The 25801-nt window shown below is 38.4% G+C and overlaps 1 protein-coding gene across 3 annotated transcripts; it reads right to left on the bottom strand.

Moving 5' to 3' along the window:
• Positions 1-541: 541 nt before the first annotated feature.
• SARAF (store-operated calcium entry associated regulatory factor) lies at positions 542-22161 on the bottom strand. 3 transcript variants are annotated; one of them, XM_023630551.2, is made up of 6 exons: positions 21763-22161; positions 10136-10314; positions 6374-6791; positions 4111-4240; positions 3308-3459; positions 542-1349 (listed from the first exon to the last, which is right to left on the bottom strand). In XM_023630551.2, the coding sequence occupies exons 1-6, from the start codon at positions 21863-21865 to the stop codon at positions 1324-1326; spliced, it is 1008 nt and encodes a 335-aa protein (XP_023486319.1). In that variant the 5' UTR covers positions 21866-22161; the 3' UTR covers positions 542-1323. The 3 variants fall into 3 exon arrangements, with proteins under 3 accessions (XP_023486319.1, XP_023486321.1, XP_023486320.1); XM_023630553.2 differs by having other exon boundaries at positions 3308-3399; positions 21763-22152; XM_023630552.2 differs by having other exon boundaries at positions 3308-3454; positions 21763-22113.
• Positions 22162-25801: the final 3640 nt, after the last annotated feature.

Genomic DNA, 25801 nt, shown 5'->3' with positions numbered 1-25801 from the left:
AGGCAATAAACTGGATTCTCTCTTATTCCATCTCCTTCTACTCAGGAAAATGGGTAAGGATCTACTGCAACATTCCTGAAGAAAATGGTGTCTCCTCCGTAACATAAATTAAAACTTCTACCAAGTTTTACCGATGGAGAAAGAATAGTTCTATTCACAATACCCTTTCAACTACTCCCTAAATCACATTTTAAAGTCTAAACAAGGGTCTGTTTGTTTTTAAATGGTTCCCAAAAGGTAAAAATGAGACTCTCGGGTCACAGAGTTTAACTCATACAGACTGTGCAATCTTTGAGAGCTAGAGATTTTTTTTTTTTTTTAAAGCAACTTTTTTAGCAGAGGCTTCCTTCTACACCACTTTAAATTACTTTTTTGAAAATATTTACCAAGTGACTGGTAGTTAAGGCAAAACTACCATGGGAAATTATTGTTCAGGGAGACAGAACTTCTGCATGAACCCCTTTTCCACTGGGAAAAAGGGTAAAAAAGTAACACCAATTAGTGTCAAGGCTGTTAGAAAGAATGAGAATAAAACCACTTGTTTTTTTTTATGTTTTCTGTCATTTTAATGTAAGATTGAAACAGATTGCTACAACGATACTTGAGATTCCACAGAGAAGTACATGCTTTTGCTATTAAAAGACCTTTGTCAAAGCATCTGAACTTCACCTCTTTCTTAAGAAATGAATAGGGAGGTTTCAAGCATTTTTGTCAGCACAAAATCATTCCCAACAATCTTCCAGATACTGACTTTCTACCTTTTCCTAAAAAAGGTAATTCTCACTTACCAGAACCCCACCACCCACTGAAGGACTCAAAGCTCCTAAGCTCTAAAGTGATCAAAACCCACACATTAGTATAATCAGTAGTTTAAAGCTTGGTTTAAATGTTTGAAGAACAGCAAACACCAAGTAATAAAGACCAAATAGATTATTATTGTTTCTACGAAGTAATGACTCACCAACTAAAACCATCTAAGATTGAAACTTTTTGTACTGAGAACCTATTCGTATAAAGCCTTCATTCTTAATGCTTCTTACAGCATCACAGGTTTTAGACATTAAACAATACACTTTCAGCATTCCACAGGAATCCTCACTTCCAAAAACTGTAATTCACCTCTGCATGTTACACTCACATACTTCTCATGTACCAATTCTAGCCTCAAATAACAGAATACAAAAAGCTATACAAGACAAAACACCACAGGACTTTTGAATATGCCCTTTCCCCAGTTGTTAGTAGGTAGCACTTTTTTTTAAGAGAAAGTGATGAAAAATCAGAAATTTTGCATCCAGTGTTGGACTTGAACTTTTCACTTTCTTATCGTCTTCTAGTACCACCATATCCTAGAATGAGAAAAGTTAAACTTCTATTAGTTTTTTTAAATGCATTAGAATTGCTTATAAAATTACAACAGTAATACATGTTTATTATGAGCAAATGAGTAAGAGAGATAGGAGGAAAGGAGAAAGTGAGCCGCCGGGTGGACCAGGGCTATGCAGGACACAGCGCAACCTCTGCCCACCACAGCCCTCCCAATCACCTAATCATCATCAAGTCCACTACACGCACACATGCTTGCTGTAAATAACCTTTGCTCAGGAAACCAATGGTTTCTTTCTTTTTTTTTTTTAAAGATTTTATTTTTTCCTTTTTCTCCCCAAAGCCCCCGGGTACATAGTTGTAAACTCTTCGTCGTGGGTCCTTCTCGTTGTGGCATGTGGGACGCTGCCTCAGCGTGGTTTGATGAGCAGTGCCATGTCTGCGCCCAGGATTCGAACCAACGAAACACTGGGCCGCCTGCAGCGGAGCGCGCGAACTTAACCACTCGGCCACGGCGCCAGCACCAAACTAATGGTTTCTATGGTGAGGACAATGTGGTACAGGCAATACTCAAAGTCCCAGACAAAACCGCAGAGACCAATGGAGGCTAAGGTTAGTTTTGCTTGTTTTTAAACATGTATACTTATAAAATATGAATGTTGCAATCATGTGGTATATATTCTTCTGTGTCTGGCTTCTTTCTTTATATTTGGTAGATCTGTCCACATTACAGCATACAACTGTTGGTTCATTCTCACTGTTGCACAGTATTCCACTTTGTGACTATCACTCAAAGTACTCATCCATTTTACTGCTGACAGATATGTGGGTTTCTACAGGTGCAGGCTACTATGAATAAGGATGCTATCAGCACTCTTGTACTTATCTTTCAGGGTGCACATGTATGCATTTCTGGTGCTATATACCTGAGAGTGAAACTGCTGGGTCTGGAGTGTGCTTATGTTCAATTTTAGTAGGTAATGCCAAACAGTTTTTCAAAGTGATTGTATCCATTTATACTCACACCAGCACTATGAGAATTCCACTCTCACATTTCAAAGCATATTTAAATAATTTTTTTATCAATTTCAAGAATTAATCATTATTCTATAACTTCCCGCTACTGAAGAAGACAAATGCAATCCACAGCAATCCAGTGCTGCTCACTACCCACTACATCCCAGTCCCTGCTAATAAGCTCAAGGTTTAACTCCAAATAGTTACTTGTTTTTTATAGCTTTACTTTTCACAAAATTTTCTTGTAACAGCAATAAACATTACAGTCAAATTTTTGAAAAGTATTTAAAGTATAGCTCAATACATTCTTTGAGTTTTACTGAATTTAAAAAGTTCAAACTTCACCTAGAAAATTCCGTTTTAGAGCTTACAGGATCCCTAGATATCACAGAATTAAACACATGTGGAAACATGTCCAGGAAAGCTTAAGTTAAAACCTCAGTTAGTGGTAGAAGTGAGTCTAAAACAAATCCCTGTTTGATTTTTAAAGAACAGAAGTGAGAGGAAAGAATAAATCTGAATTACATTTTAATCTCAGTTACTTGTGCAATTAACATTCCTGGTGGGTATACCAAGTAAAACTGTGATGGTTAAATATATAGTTAGTCATCTTAAGTTCCCAAACCATTTCTGTACTTTTTATTGCTCTGTAACAGGAACATCCATATTTTTTTTTCTTTAAAGATTGGCACCTGAGCTAACATCTGTTGCCAATCTTCTTCTTTTGTTTTTCCCTCTTTCTTTTTCTTCTCCCCAAAGCTCCCCACTCCATAGTTGTGTATTCTAGTTGTAGGTCCTTCTGGCTGTGCTATGTGGGACGCCACCTCAGCATGGCCTGATGAGCAGTGCCATGTCCCCACCCAAGATCCAAACCAGGAAAGCCCAGGGCCGCCAAAGTGGAGGGCGCAAATTTAACCACTCGGCCACAGGGAGGCCCCATGAACGTCAACATTTTTGCTCTTACCTGATGCTGTCCTGGTTCTTGTCTCTGAGTTTGAACTTGCTGAATAACCTGGGCCTCTGCGAAGTGGTGAGTAAGCCCGGCTGTTCCACATGCTGGAGGACGAGGAAGGACAGGATGGGTGATACCAGGAGTCTGAAAAGGGGGTTGCTGCTCTATCGAGACATAACAGTGTGTCAGGCATCTTCTCATCACTATGATTTTTAAATACCTTCCTATTTTTAAACCATCAGAAAAAAAATCTTTTGTCAAGTGTGTTTTCCTCAGTGTGCTGGTAGATTAGAATTAACATGAAATACTGTTTCACGTTTCTGTCATTGTTAATGGCACCACTATGAGGGAAGAAAATGAGGGAATAAAGGCTCTTTCTTTCTGAATTCACACACAAATAAAAATCATTTAGATTTTAAGTTTATTAAACTACCATTGACACTGAAGACAATAGAAAATCTGGTCCCAAGCTCTTTCCACTCTTGCTTCTATCATTCTCCCACCAAACCAGACTGCTAACTGTTCCCCAAATGTCGTGTTCTTTCCTGCCTTCTTGCCTTTGACTTTGATGTCAACAGTATGTTCCCAATCCCATATCTATAAGGATGACATATGAAAGAAAATAACACATATAATACTGATCAAAGCACATATCATGTACCTTGCCCATCCCCAGAGAACCTAGTTTAATACGGTAATGTCATCATAATTTACTTTCCTTAACAAAGCCAAATCCAGTCAAACTGTGAGCAAAACAAAGAAGCCTGGAATGAAAAGCTGAAGTGAACAGCAAGTGAGATAAATGCAAAACCTACCTGTTGCTGCCAAACAAATATCCTAATATTCCTCCAGTTCCCAAGCCAGTCCAGAACCCTGGCCCTGAATTGGCATATCCTTGTTGTCCCGTGAAAGCACTGCCAAAACCCGAAGCTGCACCATGCGGTCCTAGAAATAAAAATGATTTATTATGCATCCTCACTCAAACAAAACATAGTCTACAAAACCAAAGATAACATGACATTTCAGGTATTTCATCTGTACTATTTATTAATAATACTCACGCCTCAACTTATAAACAAGTTGTATTCAAAAACTGTATTCATGAAATATTGGTTTATAGCTAAGGACCACCTTTTCCACAGCCATGGAAAGGGAGGGATATATTGCAGGACAGAGGCCAGGGGTTGCTTCCTATAAGGACACATTTGCCCTGCTCAAGATCGGCTACTAGAAGATGACCCCACTTGTCAGAGTTACTTCCTTTCTGCCTTGTGAACATCTCTAAAAGCTCTAGCTGATAGCTGTCCTTGAGTGTCTAATGGAGGAATCCAAGTGGAGGCAGCCAGGTGTTTGTATCAGCTGAGAAGTCAGGTTTTAAAGGGACCAAAAACTATCTTCTGCTCAGAGGCAGTTTTTCTTAAATATGTAATATACATAACAGAAAGCATGCTAACCTTACGTGTACAGCATAACAAATTTGTACATACGTATGCATGCATGTAACCACTACCCGCATCATTAAGACGTTTCTAGCACCCCAGAAGGCTACCTCATGACAATTCCCAATAGACACTCACTCACCCACATCAGAGATAAGCGTTACTCTGAATTCTCTCCCCATACTATAGTTTTACCCATTCCTGAACTTGCTATAAATAGAATCATATAGTAGGTACTCTTTTATGTCTGGTTTATCATTATGTCTGTGAGAGCCAACTCCCACTACTGCACATATCAGCTTTTGCTTTTTTTAGACTGATGTACAGTATTCCATTGTGTGAAAACAATCACAATTTGTCTCAGTCTAACGTTTATGGACATTCTATTTCCAGTTTTTGGCCGTTGTAAATAAAACTGCTATGAACATTCTTGTGCCTGTCTTTTTGTGCATATATGCATGCATTTCTCTGAGGTATGTATTTAGGAATGGAATTGCTGGGTCATGGGCTAGGTGGATGTCTAGTTTTAGTAGATACTGACAGTCTTCCAAAGTATTTTACCATTTTAACTTCTACCAGCAAGTCCCAGGTGACCACATCCTTGCCATCACTTGGTACTCCATTTTTTTGTTGTTGTTGTTGTTCTTCTCCCCAAAGCCCCCCAGCACATAGTTGTATAATCTAATTGTAGGTCCTTCTGGCTCTGCTATGTGGGACGCTGCCCCAGCTGGCTTGATGAGCGGTGCCATGTCCGTGCCCAGGATCCAAACTGGCACAACTCTGGGGCGCCAAAGCAGAGCACACGAACTTAACCACTCAGCCACGGGGCCAGCTCCTACCCTGTCTTTTTAATGTTAGCCATTATGGTGGTTATACGGTGGTTAATAATGAACTCAGTGTGGTTTTAATATGCCTTTTCCTGAAGACTAATGATGCTGAGCACCTTTTCATATTTTTATTGGATACCTGGATATCTTCTTGTATTATAAAATGCCTGTTCAAGGCCTCCACCCATTTTTAAAATTGGGTTGTCTGTCTTTTCTCAGATTTGTGGGAGTTCTTTATATATTCTAGATACATGTCCCTTGTTGGAAATATGCTTTACAAATATCTTCTCCCAGTTTCTGGTTTGCCTTTTCACTCTCTTAAAGTTTTCTTTTGATGACTAGACATTCTTAATGTAATAAAGTCTAATTTATCTATCTTTTCTTTTATGGCTGGTACTTTTTGTGTTCTAAGAAATTTTTGCCTATCTCATGATCATAACAAATATTTTCCTATGTTTCCTTCTGGAAGCTTAATTGTTTTACCTTTTATGTTAAGATCTTTAATACTTAATTAATAAATTTTTGTTTATGGTGTGAGATAGAGTTCAAGGTAAATACTTATTACCAAATCTGATCAAGTTTTTCTGATTAAGATGACTAACAATTGAATGATGCATCCTTAAAACAGTAATCACAATTATCCTTATAGAGAAACAGAACAGAAGAGGTAAAAAAGTTGAAAGTAAACAAAAAAAATCAGAAGACAAATTTGCTTTGGTTTCCCAATGTAACCATTTTCTATTTCAGAAACCAGCAGAGGATTCCCTACCTCACGTCTACCCTGCTTACTGCCATTGCCTGGGGAAACGTACCTGTGAACTCAGACTTAAAGCCCGCGGGAGGGGGTCCTGATGAGCTAGTGAATCTCTGATAAGGATGGGAATACGGCGGATACTCAGAATACGGTGGAGGAGAATCTTGACCATCACTAAGGAACAACTTATAAACTCCAAAGGCAATAGCAAGGAGCACCACGATGGTAATCAATCCACTCATGCCAGAGGAATCTGGGGAGTACAGCTTATTATAATAATTAGAGAAAGAGTTAAAGCCATGGTTTTTTCCAGACTCTCTCAGTTTCTTCAGGCCAAGTTCCGTGTAATCTAAGTTATACTCCAAGCCACAGGAACCTCTCAGTACATACTGGTCTTCAGAGGATTCATAGCCTTCACAGCTCACCACGGTTTTTCCAAATTTGTATGCAATGTCTAAATCGGTCTTACATTCCCACTGCGAAGAAAAGTACAAATAGGTTATTAGAACCAAAAAGATTTTTTTCAGTTAATATATATTATTTGAGCTATATAGCGGTCATAAAAGTGTAAAATGAAGTAAAGGAATGATAAAATTCAGGACAATGAGTAATTCTGTGTTGAGGGGAGGGCAAATCAGAAGCTTCAAAGACACTGGTGATGCTACTGTCCTACTTCTTAAGCTGGGTGATGGGTACACGACTGTTTATTTTATTACTGTTCCTTATTCCTCATTTATACATGTAAGGAATTCTTTTGTACATATTAAGTATTTCATAATTTCTAAATTTTAAGCAAATTTTTTAAATGTCACCTTTTGCCACTGCTCAAGATGCTTTCTTTAAAAATAGAGGGGTTTTTTTTAATGTTAAGGCTCAAAAATCAGCATCACATATGAAGATCTGTTATCTTCATACAGTATCAAAGATAGTATACAACATTCTGATAAAAACTTTCTACACAAATTTTATAAAACCATGGCCTAACTTTCCAAGGTCCTAACTGGCCAGCTCCTTCTTCTTGTCTTAGTCTGGAAGCTCCACTAAAATTTGTCCACCATGGGTGACCCTGCTGGTATCTGAAATAATGGTGGTACAGCTTTCAACATCACAGCAACACACAGCCACCACAGTATGACAAGTGACAGATGGGTGGTGTGGTTCCCTGACCGGGAAACGAACCCAGGCCTCAGGGGTTAGAGTGACAAATCTTAACCACTAGAAAAATGCAAAAAGAATCTGTACTAGCTTCAAAAATTTTTACCTTAAAAAACCCCCAAATTTAGTTTAAATTCTATAATCATATTTTGAGCTGAATGGTAATATGCTTCTTTAACAACATTTAAAGAGACTCAAGCTAAAATAGATTTGATTGGTTCTACTGCCTTTCTGTAAGTTTTTGGACAAATTATCCTCCTCTCTCAAACTCCAGATACACTATTTTTTTATAACAGCTTTATTGAGATATAATTCACATACCACATTCACCCACTTCAATGGTTTTCAGTATATTCACAGAGTTGTGCAGCCATCATCACAATTTTAGGATATTTTCATCACCCCAAAAAGAAATCTCATATCATGAGCATTCATTCTCTATTTCCCCCTAAATCTGCCATCAGTCTCTATGGATTTCCCTATTCTGGACACGTCATATAAATTGGAATCATACAATCTGTGGTCCTATGTGACTGGCTTCTTTCATTTAGCACAATGTTTTCAAGGTTCACACACGTTGCAGCATGTATTAGTACTTCATTCCTTTTTATGGCTGAATAATATTCCATTTTATGGATATACCACATTTTGCTTATTCATTCATCAATAATGCACATTTGGATTGTTTCTACTTTTTGGCTGTTATGAATAACGCTGCTACAAACGTTTATGCTTTTTGTGTGGACATATGTTTTCATTTCTCTGGGGTATACACCCAGGAGTGGAATGACTGGGGCATATGGCAACTCTGTGTTTAACCCTCTGAGGAACTTCCAGACAGTTTTCCAAAGCAGCTGCACCATTTTACACACCTAACAGAAGGGCATGAGTTTCTCCACAACCTCACCAACATTTGTTATTCTCTTGTCTTTTTGAGTATAGCCATCCTATTGGGTGTGAATTGATAATCTTATTGTGGTTTGACTTGTATTTCCCTGATGGCTAATGATGCTGAACATTTTTTCAAGTGTTTATAGGCCATTTGCATATGTTCTTTGGAGGAACGTCTAGACAGATGTTTTGCCCATTTTTAAATTTGGTTATTTGACCTCTTACTAAGTTGTAACAGTTCTTTATATATTCTAGATTTGAACAAGTCCCCTATCAGATATATGATTTGCTAAACTTTTTTTTCATTGCATGGGCTGTCATTTCACTTTCTTGATGGTGTCCTTTGAAGCTCCAAAATTTTTCATTTGGATAATATACAATTTTTTTCTTTTGTTGTTGTTGCTACTCTATTTTATTTTTAAATAATTTTATTTGAAGGAAGGTTGATAAGCTTGCTGATTTAGGTAAATAAAACAAGCTAAATCTCTACTGGTAGTTCAAGTTAATTGTCATTTCCTTAATAGTGTATACTAAAAGTGGCTTCCAATTATTATATTTAAACTCTGGAAATTGGAAGAGGCTCTCTCCTGGTACTGAACATAAGTCAATGTTGATATCCTCTATACTTCTTTGCTCACGCTGTTCTCTTCGCTATCTCTTCAGCTCTAAAAATCTTATCCGTCCTTCCTAACACAGCACATACCTTCTCCTTTAAGCCTCCCCCAATCTCTCCAACTGCACATGACTTTACAGCACTTTGCTGGCGTCTACATTTAACCCGAGTGCTTGTCTTATCTCTCCAACTAGGAAGAGAGTCTGAGGGTTGGGACTCCATCTTATTTTTGTATACTACAAATTTAATATGAACGAATGACTTCACCATTAGTGTCTTTTCCATCAAGACTGTAAAAGTAACTTAAAAGTAAAATGAGAGTGGGACTTTTGCTTTAACCAGATGAGTCTATGATTCAATGAGCAATACTGGGAAAAAATATTGTGAAATAAGTACCATCCAGTAAATATGAACTCTCTGAATTGCACAGCCCATGCATAAAGGTTCTATCAAACAAGAATATCATTCTGATGGAAGGGGAAATAGTCAACACAACATTCTTGCCTAATAACCAGCCATCTCAAATCCTTTTTGAAAGCAGGCAGAATATAAAGGAGAAACATATTAGTAGTGATTTAAACTGAATTTATTTAATAAACTCTATTCCATTTCTAGAGCATATTAAATTTCAAGGAAATGTTCTGCCCTAAGTATAAAATGCCAGGGTCTCAAAGACAATAAATAAAGCCCACTGAAATGCTTTCACTCAGAAGTAACCACCCTCAGTTCTAGAACAATTTCAAAATCAAGTACGGTATTGAAACACAGTACGGATACGTGTACTCACACTACTTACAATCTCTCATTCCTGATCATCTTAACTTTATTTCTTAAGGGTAGGCTGGTATTCTTTGGGGAATGACAGGAAAATGACAACCAGAAGAGATCCTTTACCCCCACCCCCAAGTACATAAAAAATTTTGGAAATTTACTAATGTCTTAGAAGAAATTCATGGTACAAAAATTAAAAAGACTCTTTCTAGGCTTTTAAATCAGTTCATTTCTTTTGGAGGATGTTCTTCCAGAGAATTTATACCGACATATCTTAGGTTAACCTGAGACTTTCTACATGTGCTTCTCAAAAATACTGATTAATGTGCCAATAAACACTTTATTGAATAAAAATTCCATTTAAAATACCATCAACATAATGAATTTTACCTGTACATCATAACCATCCCAGCCTTTGTTCTGACACTGTATGACTTTTGGGGTGTAAGAATCACATCCAGCTGTGCCTCCAACACATCTCAACTGTGGGATTGGATCCAGTCTACGGGAGGTGGTATAGCGGTCATAGTGGAGGGTAAGAGCTTTTATATCCCGTAACAATATTCTGTCTGAAACAGAAAGAACATAAAGGAACAGATAGTAAATACATTGTCAAACACAGAAAGATTCATCCTAATAAAACTCCTGGCATAGCAAATACTTTCAAAAGTGTCTTTCTCGTCTTTTGAGGAGACGAGTAAGAAAGAAAAGATGAAAGAGTTTCCCAAAGCCATCCCAACACTGCCCAGGGCTTCTGCCCAAAATCCAGATGGTCACACCTTTAAAGCTTCCCTTCATTTCAGGCTGGATGCCTCCCAAATTGCTTCTATATCACAAGTTCTATATAACTTTTACAAAATCAAAACAAAAAGTTCATTAACCTGAAAGGTTGTACTACTATATGGCAACAGTAATGGTTAATTAAAAGGGCAAAAAGTATACCTGAATGTTCCTGAAGCACATTTAATGACAAATGTCTGTCAAGAGGTGAATGGATTAATAAAATTTTGGCCTATTTGCACAGTGGAATATTCTACAGCAGTTAAAATGAGTGAACTAGAACTCATGCTTCAGATTAGAAATAGTAAAAACATATTAAGCAAAATGCAAGCTGCAGAATGTTTAGTATGATAGCTTTATATAAACCTGGAAAACCAGCAAAACAGTAACATATTGTTAATGTCTATACATATATGCATATACATATATATATAAAATGATAGTATGAAAACATGCACAGGAATGATTAAACACCAAATTCAGATAAGCACCTCTGAGAAGAGAGGGAGAGAAGAGACTTTAGCTCTCTCTCTAATGGTTTAATTCTTTGGGGAAGGGGGAGGGTGATTTGCTACAAATAGGGTAAAATGTGAAGGTTTAATAAAATAGGGTGGGGAGTGCATGCGAGTTCACTGTGCACTTCTGTATGTTTAAATATTTAAAATATCTCACAATTTTAAAAATTAAAAATGTTTAAACTATTTCACAAATTGAAAATCACATTGACAAAGAGGCTTAAAAATAAGTCAAAACAATGAAATTACGTCTGGCATTCATGTACCTAAATGAACATTAAAGTATTATTGGAAAATCAATAGTCTTCCTACTTATGACCCTTGGGTTATGACTGGCTCTGGACTGGTTCACTCAACATCCATTTCACCCTCAAACTTGTACGCCTTCTTGCAAAGCTACAAGAACCCCCAAACCTCCTGCGGCTACAGTTGCCAAAAGCGATTTCGGTTCTGCCAACCAGAGGGATTCAAGCAAGGTCTGGAGTGCAGCCCTTAAACTTAGATTTAAGTGCTCTGTCCTTTGGCTGGCAAGCACAGTCATGGGGGCTCTGGGTCTCACTGACAGTGTATAGCATCCAACTCCCTATATTCAACCTGTCAAATTAGCCAAATTTGCTGCCTCCCAAATTCCACTAAAACTACAACAAATGGATGGTCTTGGTGATGTGAACGAACAAGATTAGGTAAAATAGAAAAGGAGATGGCAACAATTTTGGAAGGTGAAAGCAGATGGACCAGTGGTCGATGACCAAACCTAAGAAAAAGTCAAATGCCAGACCAGCAGGGGGAAAAACTGAGAACCAGCCTGACATACATAATAGAATCCCTAAAAGGAACAGGAAATGGAAACTCTTGAACTGGAGATACCTAAAATAAGAGTACAAGGTGAAAGCTACTTACAAAGAAGCTACACTCCCATCTCCTCTCCCCAGCTCTATGCTGCTGCACCTGCCCCTTCTGCACCCAGGAAAATGTCTGGAGACTCAAGGGCTCTGCACTGAGGCATACCTGGCACATTAGAGGCCATGGGTATAAAGACATAACAGGAAGCCCAAGTAACTACAGGAAGTGGTATAGTAGTCATAGTGGAGGGTAAGTGCTTTTACATCCTGCAACAATTCTGTCTGAAACAGTAAGAACACAGATGAACAGATAATAACTATCTTATCAAACACAGAAAGATTCATCCTAATAAAACTTTTGGCACAGGAAATACTTTCAAAAGTGTCTGAACGCTGAAATGCTGAAAGCACAGACCTCTTTCCCAGCATGGCTCACAAAATGCCAGCAACCACTCCTCTGCCCTCTGAATGAGAGACTGGAAGTCTATTCTCTTTACAATCTAACCAATAAGAAAAATACACTGACATCAAGACTTCCCTCCAAAAAAGGACCAGCCAAGTAACCCTACAGGCACAAGGTCACCCCACAGTAAAGCTCAAAATCCAAAAGCACCAACCACACATACTGATGGCTTCTAATTGGCTTTTTGGTTCACACCCTTAATCACGAGCAGACAGGCAAGGATTACTAAAAATACGAGGAAAGCCCCCAACACAGAATACAGCAACCAGGACAAAACAAAACAATTTGGAGGAAAGAGAGATTGTACAGGGAGAAGAAAACTTTTAAAAAAAAAAGTTAAAGTTATGATATTCTCAGAGAGATAAAGGAAAACATTATATTCATGAAACAATCATTTTTTTAAAGGAACACTCAGAGAACAAAATAAGAGCTCTTGGAAATTAAAAACAGGGCAGCTGAGATGAAAAACTCAGTAGAAATGTTCAAAGTTAAAGGTAAGAAAATCTAGCAAGTAGAGCAAAAAGACGGAAAGTAGGAGTGGAAAAAACAGAAAATTGCAGGACCAGTTCAGGAAGTCCAAAAATCCAACAGGGGTTCCAGAAAGAAAGAGCAGAGAAATCAGATAAGATAACTCACCGATACAATTCAAAAGTTCCCACAACTGAAGGACATGAGTTGTCATATCGAAAGACTCAATAAAGACCCAGGCCTCAAAAGAGACCCACAGAAAGGCATATCATAAAATCTTAGAACACTGTAGACAAAAACTGCCAGAGGAAAAGGGGAAAAACAGGTCACATACAAAAGATTAAGAATTAGAAAAGCTTCTGCTCTCTCAACAGGATAGAAGAAGAAAATGGAGAAATGTCTTCAAAAACTCTAATGGAAAAACTTTGGCTGGGTATAGAATCCCAGATTGTCACTCAAGCAGGAGGATAGAATTTTCAGGTATCTAAAGGTTTCAAAAGATTTATCTCCCAGGTATCCATTCTCACTAAGATTCTAGAAGCTTTTCACCACTAAGAGAAAACACAAATAAACAAAGAGAAAGACATGAAAATCAGAGAAGTAAAGAAAAAAATAATGGTATACAGAGGGACAAAGGGAATCCCAAGGAGAATGACGAACGAAGGTACCAGGATGACAGCCGTGGACCAGTCAGGGCAACAAGTCCACACAGGATGAGTACATACTGCTCCAAAGACATGAGGGCTGCCAGCAAAAGATCCCCACTGCTACTGTACCATCTCTTTTACACCTGAGGACAGAGTGCCCAGGTGACCCTAGCTTTGGTTTTTATCTGTATTTGGTTTGTTTTCACCTTTAGCTGAGAAAGTTCCTCTTTTTAACTTCACATCCTGCTCCCTTGGGTCAGCTGGGGACACTCATGTCACCCCACAGAAGCATTCTAGCTTTAACCTATTCCTGAGTGCTCAGATAGACCATGGTAAGCACAGAAGCAAAAGACACAGAGCAACCCACTACCTCTGACCATACTTCTGCTAGATGTTCAGCACCTGGACCACAAGAGCCCTCAACAGATGCCCTAATTATGGTGAGCCCCTGTTTCCCATGACTTTCCCCAGCAACTTCCTCAGATAGGCTCTTAAAATCTTAGGAAGCAAGAGACTCTCTTTACACTGCTAGAAAAACAGCTAGTGAGTTTCTCAAAAACTTTTAGAGTGTTACCGCACACATGGGTAGAAAAACTAAAATAAGAAAATTATTCATTCAGAAGTCAGGAAAGTGATCACCTCTGGGAAAAGGAATGTGCTTAGAAAGGAACATAGAGAATTCTTTCTCTTAACTGGGTGGGAGTACACTGGTGTTCACGTCATTATTCTTCTTTAAACTATACATATATGTTTTACTTATGCTTATACTTTATATATGATATGTTTCATGATTTTTTTTTAATCTAAAAGTAATACCTTTTCCTCTTGAAAAGCAAACCCTACTCTTCCTCCAATTTCACCCTTCTGTGATAAAAATTAACAGCCTGGTAAGTACCTATATCTTGCTCACTCTAACAGAGATATATACAGGGTTGATTTTTATTAGTTTATTTTTGTAAAAATTGAATCATACAGTGCACATTACTGTTCATATGGCTTTTTCACTTAACCATATATCATGGACATTCCTTCATATCAGTAGATACAGATCCTATTTATACTTATTTACCAAAAAAGAACTTAATAAATTTGACTAGGCTGAGAGTTACCAGCCACATTGCCTCATCAAAATGCAATAAAATAAGAAACATAATTACATAAAATAATGTAACAAAATATAAAATAATAAAAAGGTGACTGAAAATAACTTAATTGGAAAATAAGAAACATAACGTTTGCAGCAAAAGGATATCAAAACAAATTTAGGGGCTGCCCCTTGGCTGAGCGGTTAAGTTCGCAGGCTCCACTTCAGCGGTCCAGGGTTTCACTGGTTCAGATCCTGGGCGCAAACATGGCACCACTCGTCAGGCCATGCTGAGGTGGCATCCCACATGCCACAACTAGAAGGACCCACAACTAAGATATACAACTATGTACTGGGGGGACTTGGGGAGAAAAAGCAAGGAAAAAAAAAAAAGAATATTGGCAACAGTTGTTAGCTCAGGTGCCAAACATAGGGGAAAAAAAAATTTAGAATTGGGCTTGCAAACTCAAATGCCTTCAAGTGCCACTCAGATATCTAAAATATATGTACAGTCACTGGATGAAGGTGGCTAAGGGCAGGAAGTGGTAGGGCTTGTGCTAAATGGAGAATTCAAATGCCAACTAAAGCCATTCAGGTTTTAAAATTGCAAAGTGATTCGGTCCAATGAAAACATTTCTGTAAACTTCAGGCTCTGATATAAGTTTTTTTAAAAAGCCAAAATCTATAAGGGATAGAGGAATATTTACAGACTAGACATTTTTATTGTTTTTAAGTTGGACATAAATGAGCTAGGTTTTCATGCTAAGAAATCAGAAAAAATAAATCAAAATAAAATAAGAGGGAATAACTAAAGATAAAAATCTTAGAATTTAAAAAAGTGAAAAAACTAAAAAGAAAGATGGTTCTTTGTAAAATAGAAAAGCAGTACCTAAAACTGCTCTGTAGAAAACTACAAACTTTACTTCAATACATAAAATGTGAAAATCATAAATGGAAACTTGCATGATATACATAGATGGGAATACCACATAGCAAATCGCCAATTCTCTCCAAATTAATCTATAAAGTCAATGAAATCCTGATCAAAATACCAACAGAATACTTCTTTGAATCCTGAAAATTGAGTCCAAAACTTAAGTGTGAAAATGTAGAAAAACTGCTGAGACTATTTGAAGAAACCAACAAAGAAAGAAAATTTGGGCTATAGATATCAGAACAGATCATGAAATCTATAGTAACATAAACAGTATAGTATTGGCACAGGATTAGAAAAATTGATCAATGAAACAAGTACCCAGAAACAGAGACTCATGGGTATAGGAAAATTTAGTATATGACTAAAGTGGCGTTTCAATATAGAGAAAGAAGAACCAATCAGTCAAAAAGTAATACTGGGACAAGAGACTATCCATGGGCAGGCAGGGGTAGTTAGATCTCTATCTTATACCATGTACAAAAATTAATCCCTGATGGTTAAAAACATACAACAAATTAAAAATACTGGAATAAAGCACAACGGAATACGTTATGAGCCTCGGATGGGGAAGGTCTGAAAAGCAAAGACTGACCAGCAAGATAATGACCGTGGTTGATCAAATCATGCTCAATCTATGAAAATCCAAGAATCCATAATAACACTCAGCGAACACCAAAACCTCATTTGTCGCTACTTAAAGTGGCTACCCAATTACCTCCTTACTTTGAAAATCGGTAATTAAGGATTAAAAATTAAATATTTATCCTGACTTTCCAGCAGGAACTACAATCTGAAATAGCCTCAGTTGATAAGGGAAATTTCAACTTTACTAAAGAATGCCAGCTAATAAATTTAGAATAAATGACAATTCGAAAAATGATCATTTTAATTTTACAGCCCCTAAAGAAACTGATTCAGACAAGGATTAATTAGTTTTAAATTCATTAAGTGAACGAATATTGGTGTGCTGCCAAGTAACATTACACAGATTGCTTTCTAGTCACAAACCAGAAAAATGAAACTTCACAAGGGAGAGGGAAGACCATTTTAATCCACCAGCCAATCTTGGCATGGCTAATGGTAGAACAAGTTGATATTATAGGCTCTCCTGTGATGTAGTCCCCAAAAGTATTTAATATGAATCTAATCAATCAGATCTAACATCCAGTTTACTAGAAATACAGGCAAGAAAAAAACAAGCTAGACACCATGAGAAAACAGAATATCTAGAAGGTAGGATGTTAAAAGACAGCTGGCCCAATCCCTTCAGCAAAGCAGCAGCATGAAAAAAAGGGATTGTTCTACATTTAAAAAGACTTACAAGATAACACAATCAGATGTGATGCATGGTCCAGGATTGGGTCCTGGTTTCAACAAACTAGCTTAGACACATTAGGGACAACTTTGATATCCAAATATGGAATGGGTAATTAGCTGATATTATGAAATTAGAATTAATTTTGTTAGGTATAATGTTATTTCTACCATGTAGGGAAAACTTCCTTTTTTTAAAAATAAAGGTGAATATTGAAGGATTTAGCAGTGGCCTGTCATGAAGCCCAAAATTTACATTAAAATGTTTCAACTTTTTTTTTTAAGTGTTGAAAGAAAACAAAGAATATCAAAAGATTGATAATTTTCATCAAAATTTAAAATATCTCTCCCAGAATTCCTCTAGTAGTCTGACTAGAATGACTTAGCATCAAGGGGTTCCAGTAAAATTGTCACTAGCCATGGACCCTAACTCACTTCTCTTGTATTGCCTAAACTCTAACCTTTTTCATGTGTTTGACCTAATTCTCTTGTCTTGTTAAAAGGTGCAAATGTTCCTTTCTTTGGGGTTTTAAGCTTAAGTGATTTCAACTATGTTCCAGGAAGAAGCTCTAGGCGACAACCTCTCTAAACCCATCCACTCTGAACCAGGCCAGACCAGTCCAGACGGCAACCACAAGAATGACACCTGTGCAGACAGGCAGAGAGTTATACTAAAGTAACCTGCCCTCATTAAGGTCCTAAACTATCCTCCTCTGGGAGGGGTGAAGCAGCCATTTTTAGATCATACAATGTATGTAAAAGCATGATTTCAAACCACACATGTGCAAGCTTATGCCCACCTCTACATGTGATGATGAAACTTCCCCTTTGAATATTCATTTCCTACCCCAAATAAAGGTCCCTACATCCCCAAGCTCAGAGAGCCATAGATTTGTGAAACTACTCCCTATCATCTCCACTTTCTTTGCCACATGCCACAAATAAAATTTCTGCTCTGTGAGACAACTACTTCTGGTGCAGTTTGATTTAACTCACCAAGAAGAGGCCTGCATTTGGTCCAGTAACAAAAGGAGTATTTGGCTTTTCCAGTATTTACATGGAAACCAAGAAGGTAGAGAATGGCTTCTGAGTAATCATTCAATAGTGTCTGTCTCTCTTAGTGCAAAGAGTAGAAGAAATAACATTGTATTGAGAGTCTCTGGACCTACGAAATTCAAGACAATTTCTCAAAAGACAACACTGTTAGAATTTGATAAAATAGCTTGATATTTTATCAATTTCCAAAAGTCAACAGCTTTTTCTATACCTATAACATCCAATTAGAAATGAAAATGTAAAGCCTATATCAAATTAGTGACTACATACATAAAATATCTAGAAATAAACTTAAGATCAATATATGATATATGTAAAATATATATATAATTATATAAATATATATATTATATATAAATATAATAAGACCTAAATAAATTTAATGCACTTCCAACCAGGAACTCAATTGAGTTTTTTTTTTTGGAACTGGAAAGAAATTATGTTAAAGGTCCTATGAAAAAATTAATGTCTATAAATAGCCAAAAACTTTTTTAAAAAGAATGCATTGCTTTACCAGATAATAAAGCTTACTATAAAATTACTGTAATCAAAATGTTTGGAATTGGAACAGAAAGAGACAAGAGAAATGTGAAACAAAAGAAAGTCTAGAAATAAATCCTGATATATGTGGGAATTCAATATAAGATAAAGTGGGCTTTTTGACTTAGTGTAAAAAGGATAGCTTCTTTAATAAATGACCCTGGCATCACTGACTATACTGCTGGAAGAAATCCACCAAAAGCTATACAAAAACTTCATTCCACATGGGCTGAAGACCTAAAATTTCAAAGAATTATATTAAAATAAAATATGCTATATTAAACCCAAACTACCTCCTCATACATAAAAAACTATGAACAATGAAAATGTTCAATTGTTTACAAAATCAGACTAAATAACAGGAATCACAATAACTTGGATGTATTGTGGCAGGGTTGAGATAGCGCAAAGAACAGTGAAGCAAATTCCTGTCACCAACTTGCTACATGACTTTGGCCAAGTCACCTAATTTATCTGTGTAGAAGTTTCCTCACCTATAAAATTATGCCAATAATGTCAACCTTAAAACTGGTTGTGAAGTTTAGACATGATTTACTAAAATTATCTAGCCGAGTACTTGACACACAATAAGTGATCAAGCACGATAAATATTACTGAGAATGTTTACAGTGCTATATACACATGGGGTATTTTTACCATAACCCTACAGCATCTTTCCTCCCTAGCAGTCCTAAAGGTTGCTGTGTTTTGTGTCCCTCAAAATTCATACGTTGAAGCCCTAATCCCCGATATGATGGTGTTCAGAGGCAAGGCCTTTGAGAGGTGATTACTTTTAGACAAGGTGGTGAGGATAGAGGCCCCATGATGGAATTAGTGGTCTTGAAAGAAGAGGAAGAGACCAGAAGCCTCTCTCTCTGCCACTGAAGACATAATGAGAAGACAGCCATCTGCAAACCAGGAGGGGCCTCAACAGACACCGAATATGCTGGCAGCTTGATCTTGGACTTCCCAGCTTTCAGAATGAGAAATAAATGCTTGTTTAAGCTAGCTAGTCTATGGTGTTTTGTTACAGCAGCCTGAACTAAATCAAGGTCTAAGAACAAAATGCTCACACCCACTAGTTACATCAATCAAGGGACACACAGAGTTCCCTGGAGTCCAGACTCACAAATCGAAATCCACTTGCAGGTCTCAAACTTAAGATGAACAAAATCAAACTCCCCAAACCTGATTTTCCCCAAATCTTCCACGTCTCAGGAAATAGTAACTCTACCCTTCTCGTCACTCAGGTCAAAAACCTTGGAGTCATCTTTGACTTCTCTCCTCCTCTCATCCCTACATCTAATCCACCAGAATATCCCGTGAGTTCCATCAAAATAGGTGAGAAGAGAATCCAACCACTCTCACCAACTCCACTGCTTCTCCTCTGTCCCAAACCAGCACCACTCTTGGAACCCACTGTACAGGCAGTGGCCTCCCAGCTTCCCCACTACCTCCTATAGTCTCAAAATACAAGTCATAGCAGGTCATTTACTCCTCCTTCTGCTTCAGGTTTCTGAGCAAATGTCACCTTAACAGCAAGTTCTTTCCTAACCAATGTTTTGAAAGGCCCTAGTTCTGCCTGCACACTCTGTCCTGCTCACCCTGTTTTATCATCGTCCATACCACTCTTCACAATATGAAATGCTATCTACATGTTTATTTGTTTACTGTCTATTTCTCCTAAACAGATGTAAACTCCTTGGAGGCAGACACTTGCTATACACCCAATACCCAGAAGAGTGACTTAAATATAAGACTAACTCAATAAATTCTGAAAATTCCTAGGTAATCTCTTTAGAACCGGTACTATTTTTTTCCAGACAAATTATTGCTCCTATGTTAGCTAAAGACAAAGTGCATCCAAAGTCAAAAGAAAAGACAAATTAGGGAGTGACTATTACTTTACCAAAGGACTTGCTAAAAGTTAACCCAATAAAACACCTTTATAAAACAGTTCCTCTAGGTAAACTTAAAGTATAATTTATGAAAATTGATTGTGGTTACCCTGCAAAATATTTTGGTGCTTTCTGTTCCAGAACAACAGTCTTATAGTAGGCAGACTAAGAGCTACCAAGAAGCAGTTCACTATTTATTTAAATTTGGTTCCTCTTTTTTTTTTTTTAATTCCCCTGACTCTGTAAACGTCCTTTTTTATTTAAGACTTGTGAGAGTTCAATTAACTAATGTTTCATTCCAGTTTTTAAATTATAATTCTGACCAAAGTCTCCTATTTACATACAACTTTCTAGGAATACATAAGGAAAATGTACATTTAAATCCAACATGGCTTTTTATTTATTAGTAATAAAACATCCACATCAAATGAGTTACTCAAACTCAAGTACCGGCAAACAGCATCTTCTCTCTCATTTCAGTACTTAGGAATAAAACAGAAAATTATAGAAATAAACCTGTTGCTTAGGTTCAAAAACATGGGCATTTCCTATCACCAAATCACAATGCAATATTGGTACACTTTCCACATCTTAACATCTTTACTCCCCAACCAAAAATGTTTTGTTTCAAAGTCAGTTTTTACATAATTCCAATTTAACAGCATGCCATCGTTTACTAAAATGAAACTGTTTGTAGGTGTGTGTGTATATACATATACACATATATATTAGTTACACAGAAATATTACTGATTCTATAAAAGTTCTTTCGACAATTCCAATAACACAGTGATATAAAAGAAACTTTTTCCTAGAAGTCACTTATCATGTACCATCACACACACAAAAAATAAGATGCAAATATGTTCTAAATTCTAGTGTACGGTGAATAAACAAGGGGAAAGCCGGCGTACTGCAATGTACTTCACCGTAATGGTCAGAATAAGAAGCATGAGTTCTGCTCACATAAATAGCACAGTCTGTGATTCTGCTAACCTACCTACAAGGTTTGCAGCCCTGTCCACTGAGTGTGACTCAGAGCCTGCCGGAGCCACGGCCACTGCCAGCCATACCAACAGGCAGCCATGACAACAGTCCGCGACGATGACATCAGACAGTCATAACAACAAAGCAAGACGCGCAGGTGAGTGTCGAGCTTTCCAGTCAAACTCAGGGATGAAGGCTGTAGCCCAAGAAAGGAGAAAGTGGACAAATTCTGGGAGTCCAGAGAAGGGAGAAAGGGGATGTTACGAATACGGAGTCGTCCAGCCCCGCCCACTCCCCAACAGTTCCCCTCGTCCGGAGGACGTCTGGGAGAGCAAAGGGGCCAGGCAGCGCGCAGATGAAGGGAGAAGATGGAAGTAAGGAATTCCGGTAGAAGGGCTCAAGGGGCGGCGAACGGAACGGGTCGCCCGCGGGGCCTCTCAGCGCCGGCTGAAGGCAGCAGGAAGGGGCGAGTGAGGACACCACTCACCAGGGTCGCTCCAGCCCAGGGCAGGGCCTGCGATCAGCAGAAGCAAAAGGAGGCTGAGGCGAGGGCAGGGCCCGGCTGCTTCCGGCCCGCCGGCCGCGGCCATGGCGCTCGGTGTGGACGGCGCGCGGGGCCAGGACCCGAGCTGCGGAAATCCGCGCGCCACCGCGCAGCGACGGCGAGGGCCACGGCAGCGCAGCAGGGAACAGGCGCCGGCAGCTACGGACCCGCAACCGCAGCAAAGCTCCGTGCGCCAGTGTCACGTCACCGCCGCTGCGGCGCGTGGGGGCACGGGAGTGGACGCTGCGGGCCCCGCCCCTGGGGCTCACCGCGACAGTGGGCGGGGCCTGAGGCGGGGCGCCGCCGTTGAAGGCGGGGCCAAGGGCCGGACGCAGAGGCTGTGGGCGGGGCCGAGGGCAGGGTGTTGGTTTGCGGTGTGTGGTCTCAGACCTGCAGCCCTCGGAGAAATTGAAACCATCGGTCGCAACGCGAAATTTAAGTGTAGTCAACTTATGTGTTTCCAAAACCTCAGTAACCTTCCCGCGGGAAGTTACTGTGCCTTATTCAACTTCATGTCTTCAGCATCTAGCATAGCGCCTGGCACGTGATTCGTGTTCTGTTACCGTTTGCTAAATGCAGAGGTTTGGGCGAAAAATAGCATGGAAATATATTGTCAGATTTCAGGAGCTCAGAACCTTTACATACATACTGTATTTCCTTGTAAGCGGAGGCAGTAAGACTACAAAATATCAGGAAAAACTACTACCTAAAGAACCAGGTCAGAGAAAACAGTTCTAAGAGTGCCCAGGCATTATCCTTGAGGTCTGACAGGCGTGAGTTTCTCTCATTCATTCATTCATTCAACAAATAGAGGTTGAATGCCTAATGTGTGCCAGGCACTGTTTCAGGCCCGGAGGATACAGACAAGGTCCCTGTGCTCATGGGGCTTACACTGAAGCAGGATAGGATAAACCACATTAAATAATAAAGTAATAAACAAAGATAATAGGCAGCGATAAAGGCATTGATTAAAATAAAACAGGGTTAGACAATAGAGACCGAGAGGCAACTTCAGGCAGGGCTTTGCTGAGAAAGTGATTTTGAAGCGTGAGACCTGAATAATGAGAAAGAACCAGCCATAAGAGCCTTCATGGCCTGGGGAACAGTAAATGCAAAAGCCCTAGCTCTGTGTTTTGAGGAACAGTCATTCACCAATTCAACCAATACCTTTATACATCGAGCACCTACCAGTACCTAACAGCACCTGCCAGGCACCGTTCTGGAGATACGGCAGTGAATAAAACAAAATTCCAGGGTTGGGAGAAGAAAACAGGCCAGTATAATTGAAGCAATGTAAATTAGGGGAAAATTGGAACAAGAGGAGGCAGAACAGTGGCAGCTTGGAGTAGAACTGAGCAGGATTGGAATAAAGGTAATAGAGAATTTTGTTCTCAACATGCTATGTTTGAGGTGACCATTACGCATCCAGGTAAACAGGTCAAATAGACACTTGGATATACAAGTCTGAATTTCAAAGCTAAGGTAAACTTGGTAATTATGTTATCAAAATGAAGAAAGTATTTAATGCCACAGGAAGTGATACAATGCATAGGGAGACGATTTGATGTGGCAAAGGAGTCCCAGGACCAAACGAAGAGAACACTGTCATTTGAACCTTGAGCAGAAGAAGATCCTAGAAAGAGTCTGAAAAGTAACCTCTTGTGAGGTACAAAAAAAACCAGGAGAGTAGTGGTGTGGTAGTTGAGAGAAAAAGAGAATGGTCAACAGTGTGCACTGTTGTTGAAAGTTTGAATCAAAAAGTGACCTTTGGACTTTGCAATATAAAGGTCACTAATTACCTTAACAAGAGAATTTCTGGCATTTGACATCCCGTCATTTGCTATGTACAGTTCTAGACTGTGGTGAACAAAACATAAAAGGTTGTACTAACTTACATTCTAGTGGGAGAGAAAGCCAACAAATAATATAGTTAAGATCAATAAGTGCTCTCAAGAAGACAACAAGGTAATATGATTTCAAGTGCTATAATAAACAGGATGTCCAGGAAAGGTTCTGAGAAGCTACCATCTGAGCTGAGATCTAAATGATAAGAGGCAGTTTCTTAAAATGTCTCTGAGACCTACCAATAGCAATGTGTCAATCTGATTTGGATCCTTATTCAAACAAACCATAAAATAAGTGACATTTATGGGACAATTGGAAATTTGAACAATGATTCATATATGATGGTATTAAAGCATTATTTTGGGGGTGTGATAAATGTACTATGGCTATGTTATTTCTAAGAATACTTTTAGAAACATACTGAAATATTAAAGATGAAAAATTGTCTTGAATTTTCTTCAAAATAATATGGGAGGTGGAGGGAAGTGGGTGAGAGTATAGACAAAACAACATTGTGTGTTAATTGTTGAGGGTAGCTGATGGTACATGGAAGTTCATTATACTAATATGACTACTTTTTTATATGTTTAACTTCTTCCATAATAAAAAGTTTTTTAAAAACTAAAATCTTCTCTGAGGTTTCTCTGATCTGATCTATAAGAGTTAGTGATTCCAAGCTAACAAAATTGTGGAGAGGATTAAATTAGAGAAATATTTAAAGCACCAGGCATATAGCAGCTGCTCAATAAACCACAGCTCTCTTCCTCTCACCCCATCCCCATCTTTGCGAATTAACTTTGGAGGATGGGAAGCCATCTGGATAAAAAATTTTGAAACTATGAAAAGTAACACTGATTAACTATTATGTAAGAATACTTAGAGAACATTTAAAAGATATAACATTAATCTCTAGGGTTCACTTGGTAAACTGAAGAAAACTGACATTCTACCTTTTTCAGACAATTATTTTCAAGCTTTGGTTTGCATAGGAAAGCTTTAGGGTGCTTATTAAAGTTTCAGATTCCTGGGCTCTGCCCATGAAAGTTCTGATTCAGAAGGTCTGGAGTTGGGACCCAGGAATTTGCATTTTTAAAAAGCATCCCAAAGAATTCTGTATAGGTGGTCTTTGAATTACAGCATTTGGAAACACTGTTTTTAAGGTCTCAAATGACTCCAGACAGCCTCTGTAGACCAAAAATAGTCCTTAGGGTAATGAGTGTTTTCTTCTTTCTAGAAACACTGTGGATCTCATGGACAAGTCAAAGGAGCACAATCTCTTAGGATTCCATGACACTGGAAGCAAAAGACCATAGATCTCTCTAACCCGAAGAACAATCCCAGTTGCCCCTTAATGTCACGAAGGATGCATGTCTGTAATGCCTAATCCATTTGTATTCACAAGAGGAAATTAGAGGACTAGCACTTAACTCAGCCACTGGGGCTTGTGGAAGCCCCAAAAGGCTCCCTAAAATGTAGTCCTTCCCCCAGAAGTCAAGCTACGAGCCTGAGTTGAGAACCTATCACTTTCCACCACCAATACCAACACCACGGATCAGTTATCTCTACTATGTTCCCTCAGCCCTCCCTGCTTTTGAGGATGGAATACTGTGGAACAAATCAAGAAAAAATGTTAGTGGTGACTACTTGGGATGGAATCATTTACTTCTCCAGGAATTCTACCTACTCTTTTCAAGATGGCTGGGAGGAGGAGGCAGATGCCAGCTTCAGTTTAGAGAATGAAGCTCGTGGTTCGCAGACTGTCTCAACAGCATTTCCATAACATGTTCAAGTGCGCCTAGTGTTTTTGCTACCACAATCCTTAAATGGAAACTCTTTCTTCATGTACAGAAGATGGCAGAACTTTCTGCACTAACTTGAATAGAAAAAAATTCTACTCCACAAGATATCTATAGATTTATTTGAGACATGAAGCCTCAAGTGACCTGTTTTTAAAAAAAATTGTAATTCAACTCCAGAAGTAGTGGAGGGAAGCAGGGTGGACAATAACTTTCCCTTCCCAGTGGTTCTCATCTTAACGTATGTTGGGAACATCTCTTCCAACCATTCACAAAACAGAGTTTTATATGCCAGTTTATCTTATTGTGGTGACTCAAAAGATTGAAAAATTCGAATCTTA

The sequence above is a fragment of the Equus caballus genome, chromosome 27, assembly GCF_041296265.1.
Source record: "Equus caballus isolate H_3958 breed thoroughbred chromosome 27, TB-T2T, whole genome shotgun sequence".
Classification (NCBI taxonomy): domain Eukaryota; kingdom Metazoa; phylum Chordata; class Mammalia; order Perissodactyla; family Equidae; genus Equus; species Equus caballus.
Note: the sequence above shows the minus strand (reverse complement) of the source record. Positions and strands in the feature narration are given on the sequence as shown.